This window comes from Leptidea sinapis, chromosome 45, assembly GCF_905404315.1.
Source record: "Leptidea sinapis chromosome 45, ilLepSina1.1, whole genome shotgun sequence".
NCBI lineage: Eukaryota > Metazoa > Arthropoda > Insecta > Lepidoptera > Pieridae > Leptidea > Leptidea sinapis.
The window spans coordinates 5684118-5705863 of record NC_066309.1 but is presented as its reverse complement, the minus strand read 5'-3'; the positions used below and the strand labels follow the sequence as shown (position 1 = coordinate 5705863).

The window sequence follows — 21746 nt, the reverse complement described above, 5'->3', positions numbered from 1 at the left end:
GCCACTGTGTCTTAGAAGACTTCTGCTAATAGAAAGATATTTACTAAAGCTGTTATCTGGTAATGATAATGTTCTCAAAAAAATAGTACCTTTTCCTGTACAATGCTTGGCTCAGCAGACTTCGGGAGGTGATCTTTTACAAGGTTATTTCCCAGTTCTACCTCTCATTGTACTGCAAATGAATGAAGATTTTAAAAATGTAATTAAACAATCAAAGTGGACATGCTACTCATACCCATATTCCTCTATTATATTTGAGACCAATATTGTTACTAAAAAAATTTTTAATAATTGTGAATTATTAAGTTTTCTTTCCAACAATAACTACTATACTTTGTATACAGATGGTAGCAAAAGTGAGCTCTTTGTGCGCAGTGCTGTTTATGATCCCCAATCCAAGTTTGGTCAAAGTTTTCTTCTGGACCCTAAGTGCAGTGTTTTCACTGCAGAGGTATATGCGGCCCTCGAGGCCCTGAAGTGGATTGCACGTATAAATAGTTTTAATAATTTTTTAATTTTAACAGACAGTTTAAGTATGGTCCAAAGTTTAACCAATCTCAGATTTGACTTTAAAAAAAACTATATATTGTATAATATAAAAAAATTGTTATTTAGTTATGCACAAAAGGGCATAAAGGTCTCTTTCATGTGGATTCCATCACATAGGGGCATAACAGGAAATGAGACAGTAGATAAGATTGCACGTGATGGAACCAACATGTTGGATGTTAGCTCCATAGTAAAAGTACCTTTGACCGACTGCTATCAATCTATTGACAACCAGGTCAATAGTTTATGGGTCGAATTTTGGAAACAAGACCAAGAACAGAAGGGTAAATGGTATGGAAATATTCAAGCAAACTTACCTGTGGCACCATGGTATAACAAATTGAAAATGGCCAATCGGGACTTTATTACGACTATAAACAGACTGCGTTTTGGTCACTCCACCGTCCCGGCCCACCTGGCTCGGTTGGGCATAGTGGAGAGTAGCTACTGCACCTTCTGCAATAATTCTGTTGGTGATATCGAACATTTCATATTTAAATGTGAGTGCTTTTCGTTTGACAGATTGATTCTTGTCAGTGAAATTAGTGAAATAGTGCAAAATCAATTGACAGTGCAAGATCCCTCCCGCCGCCTGAGTGATATGTTGAAAAATAGATCCTATTACGTGCCTCTATATAAATTCATCAAAAATACAGTTGGGAAATTATAATATACCTAATAAAAATACCCAAGACTTGGCCTAAAGGTCTAGATACCAGGCCATAAACTCCAAAAAAAAAAAAAAAAATTCGGCTAGTTTGAACGTAGTGTTTAAATTCTCTTTGGGCTAGTGCAGTGAATACTGAATAGTGATCTGTGATTGGGATTTCTGTAGAGAAATTTTGTTTTTCAATGTTTTTAATAATTTTATAAGAGTAAAAAATAAGCATGGGTATTACTTAGTGCAATCACATAACATAACAAGATGAGGCAGTGTATATTAATTAACTTTTTATTTATGAAGTTGTGAGTTTAATAGAGTAGACAGGTCTTACATTTAAGATGCCTTTTAGTTTTTTGTGTTGTGTACGACCTGGTGTAGAAGATGTAGTTGAATTAGATTATTCTCATCAGTCATTAACAGATGTACCTACAGAGGTCTTCGTTTACGAGCGGACCTTGGAAACATTGTGGTGTCAGTGCAATCGAATTACCGAGTTACCTCGACAACTGTTCATGTGCCATGGCTTGAAATATTTGGATTTAAGTGATAATGAGCTACAAGCAATTCCTACAGCAATATCTTCATTAGTGAACTTACAATATCTTAATATAAATAGAAATACTTTGGCTTCTATACCTGATAGTATGAAAGCTCTAAAGCATTTAGCATTTTTAGATCTTAGTGTAAATCCATTAGAAAAATTGCCTGAAACCATTACTAATCTAACAGCTTTGCAGGAATTGTTTCTTAATGATACATACCTAGAGTACTTACCAGGTAACTTTGGACGTTTAGCAAATCTACGAATACTTGAACTAAGAGACAATTATCTAATGATTTTGCCAAAATCTCTCTCACGATCAACTGAATTATTAAGATTAGATATAGGGCAAAATGAGTTCCAGCAGTTTCCAGAAGTGATTGGAAGATTTCTAAAACTTAAAGAGTTATGGATAGATGGCAATAGCTTTACTAATATATCATCTGTCATAAAACCACTAGAGAATTTAATTCATTTGGAAGCTAGCAATAATGTTATAGAAGAAATAGCTCCAGAAATTGGTTACTGTTCTCAGTTACAGGATCTATGCTTATCAATGAATAGCTTGACTCAGCTCCCTGACAGTATTGGACGGCTTAGTAATTTATCATCTCTGAAATTAGATAACAACAGACTGTATTGCATTCCTGAAAGCATAGGTCAGTTAAAGAATTTAGAAGAACTCATGCTCATGTCTAACTATCTAGACAAGCTGCCATCATCAATTGGACTTCTAAGAAAATTGCAGTACTTAAATGCAGATGAGAATCTGCTGCGAGCTATTCCTGCAGAAATTGGAAGTTGCAGCAAATTGTCTGTACTGTCACTTCGATCTAATAAACTTCTCAAAATCCCTCCAGAAGTAGGTCATTTGACTTCATTGAGAGTCTTAAACTTAGTAAGAAATTCACTGACCTATCTTCCTCAATCTTTGTTGAATTGTGATAATTTAGTAGCGCTTTGGTTATCTGAAAACCAAAGCAAACCTTTAGTGCCTATGTACTCTGAAGTAGATTCACATTCTTATGAGCAAGTATTAACTTGTTATCTTTTCCCCCAAGTGCCTTTGGATCCTATAGATACCAAACTTAATAAAGATAAACCAGAAGGTGGTGAAAGCCATGGCAGACATATCAGCTTTGTTGACATGAAACCAACTGTTAAGGTACCAGAAAAGGGTAATCAGTTGAGGCGTGCTCCCACTCCTTACCCTAAAGAGCTACGAGCAATGGCAAAACATGCCAGAAATATACATAAGGAGGGTGCACAAGATGTTACCCCACCTATGCAGAGTGCTATACACATAAAGGCTGCAAAAATAACACCAACACTTCAGCAAAGGTTTGCATCTGATAATAAAAAACAAGACCCTACATGTGCAAGTCTGGAGAATTCTCAAGATAATTTGGTGCACAAAGACTCAATGAGTGTGTCCTTGTATGATAATCTACCAACAGAAAATTCTTATGACAAACCATTAGACCTTACAAATGAACATGATAAGACCTACAAAAGTGTTGACCATGCGCTTTATCCTGAGAACAATATAAATGAAAACAGTGCATGTAAAATAAAAGACGTGAGTTCATATCCTTTATCAACATCCCAGTACAATATGACTCAAGATAAATTTGCAAGAACTGATTATAATAGATCAAGTTGTTCAACTAAACCAAATAGTTACATAGATCATGCTGAACACCAGAACTTACTATCAAATGATGAAAACTTTTATAGACCATGTACTGATGAAACTTGTAATCAATACCAAAGAATGAGTATTAGTTCACAAGATCGACATAGCAATGATGCCCCATTGCCTCCACATTTTAAAGAAGTGACCTATAATGCAAGATGTGTGGTTGACAGTCCTTGTGATCATTTATATTCATCAAAAAGTGTACCCTCCTATGCGAGAAGTGAAGGAAGTTATCAGGAAGCTTCATGCAGAGGTGATGTGTATCCATCCTCAAAAGAAAAAGTTTATGTGCAGAAAGGATATGATGTATTCAATTATCACCCAAATGTAACTCGTCAATTGCCTAGCCCAAGATTGCACAGTGTTAGTCAAATTGTAAGCTCTACAACCATGCCAAATATTATAAACCATTATAATAATGTATGTTCTAGTCCAAATGAAGATCTACATTATACTTCAACAGTTCATTCAACATCACATAACACTAATATGTATGATGGTTGTTCAAGTCCAACATATGTGGCAACCCAATCTCCTGAACTGTATTCTCCAACAGGCCATACTAACGCTACAAATCCTTATCGTATGACGAATACTCCACTTGTATCAGATGATGGGAGCTATGGGCATATGCAACAAGTAAACAAAAGCATGTATGACTTGTATGATGCTTTGCCAGCCCCTTCTAATGAATTTAGTGTGATAAGCCACCGCCATAGTCCTAGCGGCTTGTCTGAGCATTCTTATGTTAGAGGTCAACCACCACCGTATCACATTGCGGCCCCATATACAAAACATGCTCAGTATTTCAATAGTTCTGGTGGATAGTATTGTGCCATTTGTAGTAACAATAGGTTTTAATATTTACCATGATATCATTAAGATATAAGGTATTATTCTCATTTGTGAGTTAGATGTGCAATGAATGTGATAAAATATCATACATATTATAAAATGAATGAATTTTGAATAAAAGAACAAAGGTGCTATGGTGTGGAACATACTGGAATGGTATTTGAAGTAATATTTTTTTGAGTCTTTAATAAAAATTAATGTAATATGTTAATACACATATACGTAAAATCTTTGTATTTTTTACGTAGCTCATTACCGAGTAACAACTAACACAGTTCCATCACAATATGATTTAATTAATGAAACTGTTGATTTAATAGTTTAAAATTTTATTAAATGTTTAAAATATAACATTTATGTTATTAATATTTAATACAAAAGTTGTAAATTAATATATATGTATATATACTGTGTACTACAAAACTTAATAAATATTTTAATGTTAACAGGGTTAGATAAAAGGCAAATTTTATAAAGAGTATGTCTTGATGCACAAATTATAGAAATGTAAATATTAAGCACATAAATGCAATTGTTGTATATTATATCTTTCTAATTGTTTATGCAAAACACAATTGTTTTTAAAAAGTATTTCTATACTTTTCTATGACTGAAACCTATATTGTCTTGTTGTACCTAATATTTAATATTATATACAAATAACATTGTAATCAGGTTCACTGAACTGTTCTCACTCACTCACTTACTTAACACATGGTGCTCAAATATTTCATGCTTTATTTTAATTTTGAGTAAGTAATTTTATAATAATAGATTTGATCCCAATAGGTTTCTAATGTACGTTTACTTTTTATTTAATAACTATTTTGTAATAATTTTCTATTACTTATAATTATGCTATTTTTTGTCTTTTATACTTATCTATAGTAATCACAAAACACAACAAGTGTTCTCGTGTAAACCGTTTTCTTAAATTAAGTTTCGGAAGAGTTTGCTCATCACAGTGGGGTTTTGTGATTACTATGGCTATTTAAAAGTGTACTTTGTGACTTACGAGGGAAGTATTTTAAGCAATGTTTTAATCACAACTACTGTTTTACCTGTTCATGTACTTAACTTTTATATACAAATAAAACCACACAATAATTAGGCGAATTTTACATTGCTTTATTGAACTGTAATGTGCTAGCAATATCATAAGTATTGTAGATGGATTATAGTATTTTTATTCCCAAATTAGATGTGTAAAAAATTTCAAGCATGCACTTATGTATGTACTAAAAATTAGGTACTTTTAGAACTACTTAAATTGTAGTATTTATGAATTATATTGGATCATATCTTAGTTAATTTTAATGACCTGTCTGAAGTGTACAGCTGTACACATTTTTATCGTGAGAATTAAATAAATGATAAGCAATAGTAGTATAGTATGACCTAAACACTAATAGATGGAAATAATAAATGTGTATTTGTTGTAGTTGTGCATGTATATTATGTAGAAGTAGATATAAAAAATATTTTTAATTTACATCTGACGAGCACTTGTCATTCGTGTCGTTCTCGTATGTCTCCAGTTCGAAATGCATAATTTTTATTCGAAAGACTATATTGCTATATATATATATAGTTAGTTATAAAAAAAAAAACGCCGAAATAAGATATATAAAATATTAATTGTCAATGTTGCTCAAAATAGCCAACTGACGCGGACACTTCACCGCCATTTTGGCGCGCATTTACTTAAGAAATTTTTGAAAAAGTAAACGAAATTTTGGATAATATCAGGAAAGGATAGAAAATAACATATTTACAGCTTAATATAATTCAATTCACCAACAGTTTAAGGATATACTTTGGTAATTTTACTATGTTGTTCAATAAAAATCTCAAATTCGCGAAATTAATCAATTTCGTTAGATAAGTGATTTATCGGGGTACCTACCTTAAAAAAATCATAATATATTTAAAATCCTTCTAAGAGTTATGACAACCTAGTAACTAAAAATCTGATTGAAAACAATACGATTAAGTCGTAATAAGAAAATTACTAACTCATAGGTACTTAGCTTTGTGCTTAAAGTCTAAATACATCGACACAATTTGTTCTTTCCCGCATTTATTTTCTTACTGCAATTCTTTTATTTTTTATTGTAGGTAACAATTATTGCCAATAAAGTTTAATTGTAATATTGGTTGTTACAACACAATTTATCAGTACAAGCAAAAAGCCGTATTAAATTGATATCTAGGTTACCAAAGGGGGTTCTTTTCGAACTAATCGATGGAGAAACTGAAATGTACGCAAGTGTGAAAAAATTTATTTACATTCGGTTGTCACGTGTAAATAAAAGGTGAGGTGGTTAAGTATCTATAATTTTGGTGATGAACAGTACAAGGAGTTAATGACGACTTAACAATATCACATGAAATAAATACTATTTTAAATCGATTTTACCGAGTTTTATTTAAAAGGCCGCTCGTGCGAATAGGACAATATGAAGTGAAATAAAGTGTGAGGGTTCCGTCCTACATGATCTGGATTTATGAACTTACCTACTTTTCAATAGTTTTGTGACAAAAATAGTTATGTACGTAAAAGTATAGCAGTAATTGGGGAAAATTATATACGCACTGAAAAAAAAAATGTGTGCAATTCACACGTGGTAGAAGTGAAACCTCATAGTGATACAGTTTGATAATTATTTTTCATTTTATGCGTATTTAATTATTACATAGATTTATTCAAACTCGGAGCTTTTTCTCGGTAAATGATACAAGAGGCTTATGGTAACTTAAGTATGAAATAAATACTTTGGTCCATATATCTTTGTGAATACTACGTTAATTAGTATGTGTTTATTATTATTACAGTGCGACTGCTATACCTACATTTTCAAATTTTATTTGGCGCCCAACAACTTAATCAACGGAATCGCTATATCCGATGCAAAATTTACGTTAAACCTCTATTCTATTCTTCCTACTGTGGCTTCTGTGGAAGACGTACCACAGATTTGCCAGTTTAGTTTAACGGTAATGATCGGTGTTAAGATTACATAAAGTTTTATTTTCTTATAATATCTGAAACAAATAATATAGATAGATGCTATTACACTATAAAGGACATACACAGATAGAATTACTTAAATTATTAATTAATATAAGTACTTAATGATATTTACAACCTAATCTTATTTATTTTAATATATTTACACAAAATATTTACAAAAGGAGTGTAAACTACGGAGAGGAGACTTTTAATGGAGGTTGGACGGGGGACTTCAGCGGGTATATAATTGTACAGAGAAGATTGCATTAACGGACATCTAAAGAACAAATGATCCATGTTTCCCTCATCAAGGCAACAATCACATAGGGAATGATCTCTTATTCTAAGTTTAGCTAGAAAAACTGGAGTGCAGGCGTGGTTTAAACGTAAGCAGCATATGGTTGAGATTATTGTTTTACTATGTATCCTACATTTTGAGAACCAAGGTTTTTGAGGAATTACTGGTTGGAGTTCTCCATAAAATTTTCCCTTTTGAAGTTTTAGAAACTTGCCAAATGTTTGACCAACTCTCATACATCTTGGGTTTCAGGGTAGAGCACAAGTCATGAGTGAATATTTCAGAATACTGAAAGGAACCTGAATGAGCAGCTGATCTAGCACAGGCATCTGCATTTTCATTACCAAAGATGCCCATGTGACCTGGAATCCACGCTAAAACTATGTTAATTTTGAGTTCATAGCACTCTTTCAAAGTTTCTCATATTTTGAGAATAATGGGAAACTTGACTTTTTGACCTAAACGGATTTGAGGTAATTGATTGAAGGCAACTTTTAGAGTCTGAAAGGATAATAGAATTGTTCATGTTATGAGACTTAACAAATAGAATAGCTTCGAGTATGGCGATTGATTCCCCTGTAAACACAGAAGTGGTAGATGGGCAGCTATAACTCAGTATAATTCTTGTTGAAGGAATCCATACTTCAGCACCAACCGGACTCATGTCTGTTTTTCAAGCATCCGTGTAGATTTTATACCAATGTCGAAAATCTGAGTCCATTATATGAGAAAAAGTTTTATTTGCTTCTATAGAAAACTTATCAATACCTAAGTCTAAAATTACTGAGGGTTGGAAAGTAAGAGCATTGAAAGGCATTGAAAATAAAGGCAATTTAGAATATTGAAAGAGAGGGTTAGAGAGTTGAGAAAATAAAAGGTAACTATTTATAACGCAAGGTCTTTTGTCTTCAGGTACAATATTATTATCATTGTATAAAACAGCTAATTGTTCTAATTTTTGAAGTAAGGGATGAGCTCGGCAGCCAGCTAGTTTAAAGAAAAATTTATTGGCAAGGAATTGTCTACGTAGTGGAAGGGGAGGAACCACACATTCTACTTGCATTGCATTAATAGGGCTGGATTCATAGCTCCCAATACAATGCGTAAACATTTAGCCTAAATTCTGTCCAATTTATTCGGACCTGCTTTGTTTCCTGGGATTTAAAAAATTGTGCCATAATCTAAATGTGTGCGAATTATGGCACTGTATAATAGTTTTTGAGTTAAGGGGTGAGCTCCCCACCAGATACCAGACAATGAGCGAAGAATATTAATATTTTTCTCACATTTCTTTGAGACATAATCAAAATGCTTGACATAATCAAAATGCTTGATTAAAATATCTGATAATTTGTGATCTAACCATATACCCAGAAACTTAACATTATGAACAACTGGTAGTTAAACATTATAGATTTTAATTTTAATAGGAGGAAGAATATTTGTGAATAAAACTACTTTGCTTTTAGATGTTGATAGAGATAGTCCATGTTGCATTAAATATTCAGCAAGCTAATCAAGGGCATTATTTAAATGATTAGATGAATCTTGTATAGACTTGACAGAAGAATACAGGACAATGTCATCTGCATATTGCATTATCTGACAGACAGGTGTTACGGTACTATTGAGGTCGTGGGTATACAGATTATATAGAAGGGGACTAACGACTGAGCCTTGAGGTAAACCTTTCCAAAGTGACTTAGGAGGGAAGTAAGAGGATGGACCTTTAATAGTGATTGTTCTCTCCATTAACATGTTACATATGAAACGAGATAACTTCACGGGGATACTCAGCTGGATGAGTTTACTCCTGAGTAGAGGAAGTGAAACGTTATCATATGCAGATTCTATGTCAAGGAAAACTCCCAAAAGATGTTATTTTCTGAGGAGTGCTATTCTAATGTCAGTTGTAAGGATACCTAGGCTATCTAGGGAACTCTTGCCCTTTCTGAAACCATACTGGGAGTTGGAAAGGAGATTATTGTTTTCAACAAACCACTCAAGTATGTGTTTAATCATGATTTCAGAAACTTTTGCAAGAGCAGAAGAGAGGGCAATTGGCCTATAACTGGTGGCTTCAGATGGATTCTGACCAGGTTTAAGTAATGGAATGATTACCTGATTTTTGCAAGGTGGAGGGATGGAGCCAAGATCAAAAAGGTTATTGATTATGCCAAAATAATATTCCTTGGATGAAGTTGATGAATTTTTAATGAAAGAATAGGGGATTCCATCTACCCCAGGGGGAGAGTCAACTAGGCCATCCAGAGCAAGAAGAAGTTTAGAGAATGAGAAGGGAGACTCTGAACTGTGAGTTGAGGCAAGAGGGATGGGGGGGGGGGGGAAAATAGTCGATATTTGGGACTGAAGGGGGGGACATCCTATCTGAAAAGAAATCAAGCCATACAGAAGAATCCACATTCAAATCATACATTTGATCACAAAGTGAGCCTCTAAATTTTTAATTTGTTTCCAGACATTTGAGGATGGAGTGCTAGGTTTTAAATTCAGGCAAAAATTAAACTAAATATTTAAATGCTCATTTGGGCAGCCTTGGCCGCCACTTTTTATAATAAATAAAGTTCGACACAGACATGTTTCTAATGTAATTTTTTTTCTGCTAATTTCCTTTCTTTAGCAGCAGTAGTGCACTCAGAGTTTAAATCTTATTTAAACCAGGTTATTTTAAGGGAAGTTGTTGTCAGCACAAGTAATCATAGCATTTGCTAATTTATTATAATTATCTACTGCATTAATATGTTTGGTCACTGGAAACTCAGCAATTTTTTATGTAGACAAGAAGAATATTTAAGCCAATTTGCATCAAGTAATTAAGAGGTGGGGAAATTTTTAGGGATGGAATTACTTTGTCAATGATAGAGATGATGATAGGAAAATGGTCACTTCCATGGGAATTATGTAAGATATTCCAAGAAAGGAGACGAGCCAGACACGGAGAACATAAGGTGAGATCAACCGCACTTTTGGGATTCTGAGAAGGAACCCTGCGGGTTGGAGAGCCATCATTGATAATGCAGAGATTGATCTCATCAAATACATCCAATAGAGAAAGGCCAAAATAGTCAGTGTAACTTGAACCTCATGAAGGATGATGAGCATTAAAGTCTCCCATTATAATAATAGGAGGGGGAATAGAAGATAACAAAAGCAGAAAATCTGCAATCATAGTTGACTGGGGATGAGGCACATATATTGAGACCATGGAGATGTTCATTACCTTTGCTGCAACAATATTTATACCAGGATGGGGATTAGGAAGGATAATTGGGGAAAAGGGAAGGGTGCGTCTTATAAATAAGGCGCAGCCCGCACCAACACTTTCTGCTCTATCACCCTAAGGTACATATAGCCGGGGACCCTGAAGTGAGCTCCAGGGACCAGCCATGTCTCAGAGATGGCGATGGCAGAAGGAAGATACTTATTAATTAGGTGTATAAGGCTGGGCTTCTTAGGACGGAGGCTTCTGGTGTTCCATTGAAGATTGGACACTGGGGCCATGAATTTTACAAATAGACAAGATTTGTGATAGTTGATGGGCAACGTTGGACGGTAGGCTAATATTGTTCTTGGTTATCAAAGAGAGTAAGATTGACAGGAGGACCTCCAAGAGGTTGTCATCCTGTGATGATGAAGAAAAAGTTACAAGGTGGTTTAGGGCAGAGCCATTCGGGAAGGCTGAAGGTACATCAGCAATGATAGCTTGGTGAGCAGCTCGATCATAAGGTTTACTTAATAGGGGTTTGGAACGTGGAGATGAAAATACAGTTTTCGTAAAGCTGACTGTGGAAGAAGGATTCGGTGTCTGGCTCATGTGAATTGTGGAGTAGTTATGGGATACAGAGGGGTTACGTAGAATTTCTGAGTCACCTTTGGGCAACGATTTGAGGCCTCCTCATAGGAAATGTTCTGTTGGGACATAATGATTTTTATTGTTTTTTGTCTGCCCTGTTCAGGGCATTCCTTGTTTATGGCAAAGTGTTGTCCTGAACAATTAATACAAATAGCATATTTTTCAGTTATGTCACATGAGCTGCCAGCATGAGCTTGAGTACATTTGAAACATCTTGGGTTAGATCTGCATACAGTTTTGATGTGGCCAAATCGGCAGCAGTTAAGGCATTGGATTGTAGGGAAGAGATAGGTTTCAACAGGAAGGTAATTATGGAAGATGAATATTTTTTCGGGAAGCACTTGACCATGGAAAGTTATTACAATTGTTTGAGTAGGTAACCAAGTAACTTTACCTTCCTCAATGACCTTTCTGTTGAATCTGCGAGCCTTTAAAATCTTACCACAACCAGTGGGAAGACTGACTGACTCTACAAACTCATTCATGAATAAGTGCACAGTAACTCGGCGGACTATACCCATCTTGGTTATGTTAAAGTTTGGGATTGTTGCTGTATATTTGTTGGCAGATAATACAGGGCTATCTAAAAATTTGTTTGCATCACCAGATGATTTGAATGTTACGGATATTTTATTTCTACCGACTTTTTTGATGCCGTCAGGGCAAATATTTACAATTTTATGCCTATGCAGTAGTTGAACGAATTTAATGCACTTTTTAGTTTATAGTTAGGTCTTCCTCGATACGAGAAACATGGATAATAACTGGTCCTTTATCAAGATCCGTATATTGTTTACAACCAATAACTAAACTTGGGTCACAATATACATTCTGAATGGAGGCAGAAGCCAGGTCCGTATCAGTAATAGTTTTTTTGCAGCGTTGTCTTCTGAGTTATTTGTATGTATACGCCGTTTTGACCTGGTGAGTGGGGGAATATCCGGAGGTTCCGGGGGAGAAATATCCATAATTAAGTTTTTAGTAAAATGTAAGACGGAAGTCTGTGTTAATTGTTAATTACTAATCTTACCAAACATAAAAAAGTCCACAACCCAAAAGAGAAAAGAAAACTCCTGTAATCAAATTAGCAATAATTAGAATTAGAATTTACGAACTCGACTCACGCGTGGTAGCTACCTCTTCCTTTCCCAAAAATCTACGTTATGCCTCTAAATAGCATTTATGAAGTCTTGGTACATGTTGCTAGGATGACACATGATTTCAACCGCTATAAAAGACATTACTATCACTGCTACCATATTTATGTTCTCCTGGTGTCTATGTAGTATTACGTCGAGCGCATGACAAACGTAGTGATTATATTCTCTTTGCGCATGACGTCAGAATAATGGTATACTTGCGTCTTAAGGACGCGTTCTCAAAACAGAGAGGTATCGAATCGCACTACTACACTGACACCGCTCAAACACATACACGTACTTAAAGTTAATTGCGGGAATCAAATGAATTTGATACTTTAGCAAGTTTGATTTTTTAATACCTATGTATTTTTGATAATTGGTTGATGTATTCGTTTAGTAGTTAAATATTAGAATTTTAGATGGCAATTCTGTCGCATAACGTCGTGTGCAGTAAACGCAGTTTTTTTAAATCCAAGATGGCCGCCGCGAAAAATTATGATTTCAACAATATGGGTATCGTATCCGAAGTTATCGAGGGTGCAGAGAACAATTAGATAGGTCTTTCAACATCAAAATTTGAGATTTTTTAATTAGATTGGTAACGGAATGTGTTTTGTACATATTGTGAGTGAAAAGTCGAAACGTAAATATTTCTATATTTAGGGAATGAAGAATTAATTTAGCATGTTATTTATTTATTGTTAGACAGGCCTTTTATAAGATAATTTAAGTTTATGAATGAATTCTAATTTTGACAATGTAAATGACACCCATGAAGAAAATTTTGTAGATTTCATAGGTGCCATCATGGATTTCGATTTAGGCCCGCTATTCGTTATTGTTGACCGCAAAATCCATGAAAATGACACCCATGTAAAGGAGTGGGTAAGTTTCATAGGCTTTTATGTAAAAGGCATTAATTATTTTCTCAAAATTGATTCCTTTAGAATTCTTTTTGGTGTCATTTCTAATAACTACTAGATACTACTACCGCTTCGGAAACAAATGGCGCTCTGAGAGAGAAGAAGCGGCGCAAGAAACTCTCCCAGCTTTCTTTTTTTGCGCTCTTTTCAATAAAAATATAGAATATTGTACAGTCATTTCTATCGCTATAAAATAATCACAATCTAGTCTCAGGCTGTCCGATCATTTAGATATTCATCAGTGGAGTAATAGGATTTACGACACAGCCATTTTTTTATAAAACATTTAAATTTATTTATTTATATGTGTATAGAACATCATTGGGTTTTATAGCTGATTTATTGATGTCTTATGGATATATTTTATTTTGTTTAAAAGGTCAAAGTTATGACTTATCTAGTATTTATTCAAACCTATTGTTATTTTACTTATAAGAAAAAAATTTCCGATTACTTACCAATGTTATGATATTATGATTTAATGTTATGTTATTAATATTTTCCTTAAATTGAGAAGTGTATTAGTTACTAACAGATTTAATTTTATTTTTTGTATATATATACAAAAAATAAAATGAATATATATATATATATACTTATATAAATTTATTGCCAATGTTTATGGCAGCAGTAGACTTGGGGGATTATAAATATATAAATATTTAATTCTCAAAGTCTGTGTCTCGGTGTCTAGAGAATACCAGCGTTGAGAAGTAAAATTCCCAACATAATGCTGATAAGACACCATTTTGGTTCTGTAATGTCCATAATATTGTTATTAGTAATAAGATTTCTGTATTTTTGAACCAAATAAAGTATTTAATTATAAATTAATATTATTAAAAAAACATGAAAATGACACCCATGAAGAGATGTTGGTAAATTTCACAGGCGCCATCTTGGATTTCGATTTTGACCCGATATTCGTTATTATTGACCCCGAAGACCATGAAAATGACACTCATGAAGAGAAGTTGGTAAATTTCATCGGCGCCATCTTGGATTTCGATTTTGACTTGATATTCGTTATTGTTGACTCCGAAAACCATGAAAATGACATCCATGAAGAGAAGTTGGTAAATTTCATCGGCGCCATCTTGGATTTCGATTTTGACCCGATATTCGTTATTGTTGACCCCGAAAGCCATGAAATTGACACCCATGAAGAGAAGTTGGTAAATTTCATCGGCGCCATCTTGGATTTCGATTTTGACCCGATATTCGTTATTGTTGACCCCGAAAACCATGAAAATGACACCCATGAAGAGAAGTTGGTAACTTTCATCGGCACCATCTTGGATTTCGATTTTGACCCGATATTCGTTATTATTGACCCCGAAAACCATGAAAATGACACCCATGAAGAGAAGTTGGTAAATTTCATCGGCGCCATCTTGGATTTCGATTTTGACCCGATATTCGTTATTGTTGACCCCGAAAACCATGAAAATGACACCCATGAAGAGAAGTTGGTAAATTTCATCGGCGCCATCTTGGATTTCGATTTTGACCCGATATTCGTTATTGTTGACCCCGAAAACCATGAAAATGACACCCATGAAGAGAAGTTGGTAAATTTCATCGGCGCCATCTTGGATTTCGATTTTGACCCGATATTCGTTATTGTTGACCCCGAAAACCATGAAAATGACACCCATGAAGAGAAGTTGGTAACTTTCATCGGCGCCATCTTGGATTTCGATTTTGACCCGATATTCGTTATTATTGACCCCGAAAACCATGAAAATGACACTCATGAAGAGAAGTTGGTAAATTTCATCGGCGCCATCTTGGATTTCGATTTTGACCCGATATTCGTTATTGTTGACCCCGAAAACCATGAAAATGACACCCATGAAGAGAAGTTGGTAAATTTCATCGGCGCCATCTTGGATTTCGATTTTGACCCGATATTCGTTATTGTTGACCCCGAAAACCATGAAAATGACACCCATGAAGAGAATTTGGTAACTTTCATCGGCGCCATCTTGGATTTCGATTTTGACCCGATATTCGTTATTATTGACCCCGAAAACCATGAAAATGACACCCATGAAGAGAAGTTGGTAAATTTCATCGGCGCCATCTTGGATTTCGATTTTGACCCGATATTCGTTATTGTTGACCCCGAAAACCATGAAAATGACACCCATGAAGAGAAGTTGGTAAATTTCATCGGCGCCATCTTGGATTTCGATTTTGACCCGATATTCGTTATTGTTGACCCCGAAAACCATGAAAATGACATCCATGAAGAGATGTTGGTAAATTTCATCGGCGCCATCTTGGATTTTGATTTAATATAGACCATTATTAGAGATGAACTTATAAATCACTAATTCTTCAAAAAAAATACAGAAACAATAAAGAAAATCTGACTGCGTAAAAAATATGTAAAGTATCAAAGACAGTATTGTATAGCTTATAAAAAATATTCATGTTCGTACAGCGATCTTTCCGAGTACGAGCTGCTGCTTACAACCGCCACAGGGTCTACCCACGACGGCGGCCGAGCGCGGACTGAGGTTATTTCGATAGATCTTTCTGTGCAATGCGTACGGAGTGACAAAATAAAATAACCCTTAATACCACACTTTAAAGCTCATGCTTATCAGAAATATATATGAATTTTAGACGATTCATTTTTATTTTTTTCTGAGATTATTTATTAGATATTCATTAATTCATTTCCCGTGTTTTTGAAAATATTATATCTGCTTTCCTTACAAAATTTTTAAGAGCCAAAATTGTGTAAGTGGTAGCAGAAAACTGATCCTAAATGAAGCCCCATTTCGTCAATTTTGTGTGAAGAGGTTACGGATAATCGTTTTTACGACATAAAATATCAAATTTTCAAAGCAATCATTTCCCGCTAATTGGAGATAAAGAAGTAATCTATGTAAATATGGCAATTTTTAGTTTTGTTAGACTTAGTTTAATTTCATCACTAACTCTACCGAAAAATATCTTATTTTTGTCGGATTCGAAAACGCGTCCTTAAATAAGACAATCTCTTCTTCAAATATGATCGCCTGGTACCAAAACACTGTATAATGCTTCCTATCTCATTCTCTTGCCGGCTGAATCCTATAGGTAATTTACCTGTTTGTGTCTCTATCGTCTCGCTTTTTCGTTAAATCGAGTTAAAAATCACAATGATTCTAAAGAAGTTTCGCTTCAAAAATAAATAATGCTAAGGAAATTTAAAGAATACGACATACCAAAATAGAAGTATCTATTGTAATATCCAAAGCAACCGATGCTCTTAACTATGCCCAATAACTGTGGTGCCCTACCCTTTAGTTGCTCATGTGACCCCACCTCAAATTGCTTAGCAAGATATTGAAATGAATCAACAATCAATACATACCTAATACTCGTACGTACGCGCACGGCGGCCGGCGACACGCACTATTAGCACAGCCGCCTGCACGCACTCAAGCGCATAAGTAGGTACACGCATGTAATACGAGCCATGGTCTTCTAAACTCTGTACTTGAAGTAGCACCACAGTGTGATTTATTTGCCAGCTCGATGGGATGTCTGGTCAAAGAATGCAAGAAAAGATTTGAGAGCATTATTGATGCCTCTAAGTTCTATATAATAACATACCTAGTTTTATAATTTTGATTGTTTTCTTTCTTTAGTGTCGTATGTTTGATAACGCTTTAGATTAATGTTAATCTATAATGTTACATTGTATTAAATAAATAAATAAAATGAATATCAATCACGTTAAAATAAATATATGTTTAAATTCAGGATATGATCAAGCGATTAAGTGATGTGGAAACATGAAATCGTAGAATTATCTCAATAGATCACAAAGTTGACTCTAAATCGTTAATATAACTCGTCAGTATTAAAAGAAATACTTTGAATTAAACTTAATTAAAAGCAAGTCTTCACTGATCCAGATTTTAAAATATCGATTGTATTAATTTAAAAAGATATTGATACAGATTGTCGCACATTACAAGTTACAACTATTGAATGGCAGTTCGACATGTCATGTCGTCCGCCGCCCGCCGATTTTTTTAAATATGTTTAAACACGTCCTAGACTCTTTGTTCTAGCAACTAATTAGAACTCCGTTTTCTTTTATCTTGAATAATAGAATATAATAATAACGTTATATATTGAAATTAATATGAAAATATATATTATAACATGAAAAAAAAACATTTCGCGTTCGTAACACAACAGACTTCCCCGACTGGGAAGCGAACCCTAACCCTCTGGAACTGAAGACAAGACTGGGTTTAGGTTTCATTACACTTTCTTCACCCTTACACCAATCCCTTAGTATAAATCGTGAACAGTAAGAAGTACCCCAATAATAGATCGCGAAAGTATTTTTGCATATGGTTTGTATAAATTTGAAATAAAATGTATCTGGCTGGTTTTTATTTTAAGGTACCTAACTAAATGAAACTTGAAATATATTGAAAAAAAAAGAAACAATATATAGTTAATTGTAGCTTACACGTATTTTTCAATTGTTTTTCTTTCTGTGGAAACGAGTAAATCGAATGAAGAATTGCAAGGGCGGGTTAGTATTCAAACAATCTAAGTGGTCTGTCAGTAGGTATAATATTCGAATATCTCTCGCACGCGCGGAGTTATTTGTGCTGTGTTTGACGGACACCGAATACGAAAACTCTAAAACGACGACACCGATTTTGATGATTTTATTTGTATATACGTATATCTCTGGATGGATTATTTTGTTTCTTTAAGTGCGCTTATCTCTACAAGTAGGTACCTACCAGTCGGATTAGAAAAAATATTTTTGTGATACCTGTATTGAACCGCGTTGATATTGTGTAATATAAATGTGACTAAACTCCTAAGAAACGGATGAGCCGTTTTTGATGTGTTTTTTATAATAATCTGATTTACCATTATTTATTGATAAAAAAAATTATAGATTTTACTACCTATTTCTTAATTGATTTTTCTTGACAAAATACGAATCTAACCTTTTTATAACGTAGAAATCGTAAAATATGCTATGGATGGAACTACCTAATATCGACCAGTTCAAAAATTTTGAACATTCAATTCGCTATAGATTTGAAATTGATATTGTTTGCCACTGTGTAAGTTAATTAATATTATTTTATTGTTAATTCCTATAATCTCATACCGTTTCATCATATTAAGATTTATTTACGAACTTTTTCTTAACAAATAGAGTATGTAATGCAGGGTAGGATACATGTGTCACATATTTTTCTTTTTATGGTAATGCTGAGATGAGTGAACTTCCTTCATAGACAAATATCTTTCCATTGGTTATTCTTGTATTTATTCCTTTGCTTGTGAGGTCTACCGGAAATATTATTTGGCCAAGCTCTACATATTCTAGGAAGGTCGTATTTATGTTAATTTCCGTTTTTATTCAATTGGTCATTAATTTTGTTTTTGTGGTGTTCTTTTTCGCTTTCCTTGCATAATGACTCGATAATACCTTAAAGTTTCTTTGGATCTTCTTCAAATAATACGATTTCATCAGCAAATCTGAGGTGAATTAGTTTCTTACCATCTATGTTGAGGCCCATGTGGATCACAATCTAGTTTAAGTTATTTTTTTTTCAAGTACTGCAGAGAATAACTTGGACACCAACTTGTATATTTAAGTCTCCCATGAGAATTACACTGTTTATTTTTTGTAAATTTTGTAACCACTCCAGAAAAGTCCCCCTAAAAGTTTTCAATTGATTGCTCATCAGCTTGTTTCGTTGGCGCGTATGTTTATATGACTGTCCACGTTTTGTGATAGCTGGGTATTTTCATGTTGAGAACTGCTATCCTATCAGAAATGCCAATTAGGTCAAGAATTTGGTTTTTGAGTTGTTTTTCAATAAGAATCTCACGCCGTTTTGGCCACCTGCTTCTCCTTTAGAATCCTTTAAATATACATTATGTACTCAGGTCTCTATTCAATTGCTTCCTGGGGCCTCCTCATTTCACGGATACCGAGGATGCCCCAATTTAAGTATTCTTAAGCTGTCTCCAGTTTGAATAAGGATTCGGCAGTTCGTAATGTTCTTTTGTTTAATGTTGATATATTTATAATTAAATTTTTTTCGATTTGCTAGAGGGTATTGGACTAATGCTCCCGCGGCGACCGGCCGTAGTGGGGGATAGGTTTGTTGTTGTTGTAAAAAACAATGTAATTCTCATAGGAGAGTTAAATGCACAAGTTGGTGTCATACAAAACAACATGGAATAAATATCCAGCTCAGTTGAATTATTGTTTTGTTTACTGATAGATTATATTCAAAATGTCAGTCTTTCACTCTTCCAGATAATAACATTCCAAGTCATACTTATTTTATTTGATACATCATTACTTATTCCTCTAATACCTATGCATAGACTTTGAAAAAGAACAAATATTTTTAAATAATAACATTAAAAATATTTTTTTCTGGACGTCTGTGTGTGGATAGGTGTAATGTGTCAGGGAAATTGGTCGAAACAATTGTCGTACCGGAATATTTTTTAATATTCTAAATTAACACATTGCGCAATGGATATGAGCGTTTAATTCACTGACGTTTAATTATTACTCACAAAAACTTACTGAGGGAAATGCGTCACATTTTTCGTTTGTTGATTTTGATGACCCATAAAAATTAAACTTTACCCAACGATCAATCCAGGTGCTCTCAATATTTTCGAGGATATGTAAGATAAAGAATAATATATACTCATATTAAAAATTGAGCTAAAGTAAGCAGTATATCATAAGAATGGAGCAAATGGCATCTATTCTGCATCGAACTAAATAAGAATTACGTAAATCGGATCATAAATCCCAGAGTAATCGGTGTACATACATAAAAAAAATACCGAATTGATAACCTCCTCCTTTTTGAAGTCGGTTAAAAATACAACGTTATAATGTGAAAAACCATCCTAAAATTTAAATTAGTACATGTTGCTTAGACTTTTTTGCGATCTGTTTATATTTTAAGTGACGAATATTAATAGTTCAAACGGCTACCTCTAATACTTCGATTAATGAATTATTCCTGGTTTTTATCTTCAAGTAGGTATTAATTTTTTTTCCTAACATTTTCTAATGTTAATAACAAGATTAACGAGATGCTGAGGCGTGCTTTTTTGGATTTTCCACACATTTTTCACAAATATTGACAGTGTTCAGTTACATATATATTTATAATGGACTCCCACAAAAAATCCTAAATACCTGCTTATAACACTTTTATTACACATTATTATTAAAAAAACACTTCAGGAAGCACATATTCATGTTATTTAATCCAATCATAAATGATATATATCATACCCTCTTATAATAGGGTTTCCCTCTTATAATATGCTGTACCTAACTTTAAAACTACATCTGTAATTACCATATGAGTACAATATATTAAATGAATATTCATTATTGATAGTTCAAATTCAATAAAATTTATTTTGTCGTGTCGTGTGTATCCTCAGTATACATAAATAAGATTTTAACTAAAATCATGGTGTCCATTGTCCAATGTAAAAAGGGCCGTAACGCATTCGGCCGGGTGAGTCACACGGTTTGCCGTCACTTACAGTCGAGTGTGACGACTGACGAATATAGCCAAGAGTTCAGCGTTCCCCTTTTTTTTAATTAAAATAATCGACGAGACGAGCAGGCCGTTCAGTTGGTGGTAATTAATACGCCCTGCCTATTAGAATGCAGTGTCGCTCAGGATTCTTGAAAAACACAAAAATTCTGAGCGGCAATACAATTGCCCTCGTCACCTTGAGACATAAGATGTTAAGTCTCATTTGCTCATTATGTTCACTTGTTACGACACCCTTCAGACCGAAACACAGTAATGCTTACACATTACTGCTTCACGGCAGAAATAGGCGCTGTTGTGGTACCCATAAGCAAAATAGCCTCCCACTTGTCGTGAGAGACATCGTCGATACTTCATGACTAGCAAGAAGAGAGTCAATGCCGAATTTCTGGTCAGGGGGCAGAGGCAGAGTTCTGGAGGCCTCGGGGCAGAGAAAGAGTAGAGGACCCCTAGCTAAATTATTTTCCAAATAAAATGGACAATTTTTTCAGTCGAGTGTTTCAATAAATAATTTAATGGGTATAGATTATTTTATTATTTATCGAACTTATAAATATAATTGGAAACAAGAATTGTCTTAGATTAAATTATCG

The 21746-nt window shown here is 34.1% G+C and overlaps 2 protein-coding genes across 2 annotated transcripts in view; one reads left to right on the top strand and one right to left on the bottom strand.

Annotated features, from left to right (window-relative positions):
- The window catches only part of LOC126977395 (acetyl-coenzyme A transporter 1), a 187959-nt gene that overhangs the window by 140214 nt on the left and 25999 nt on the right, over nucleotides 1-21746 (bottom strand). The window lies entirely within an intron of this gene.
- Nucleotides 1352-6721, top strand: LOC126977377 (leucine-rich repeat-containing protein 1-like). Its single transcript, XM_050826141.1, has one exon. It carries the CDS (start codon nucleotides 1552-1554, stop codon nucleotides 4279-4281), a length of 2730 nt encoding a protein of 909 aa, XP_050682098.1. The 5' UTR covers nucleotides 1352-1551; the 3' UTR covers nucleotides 4282-6721.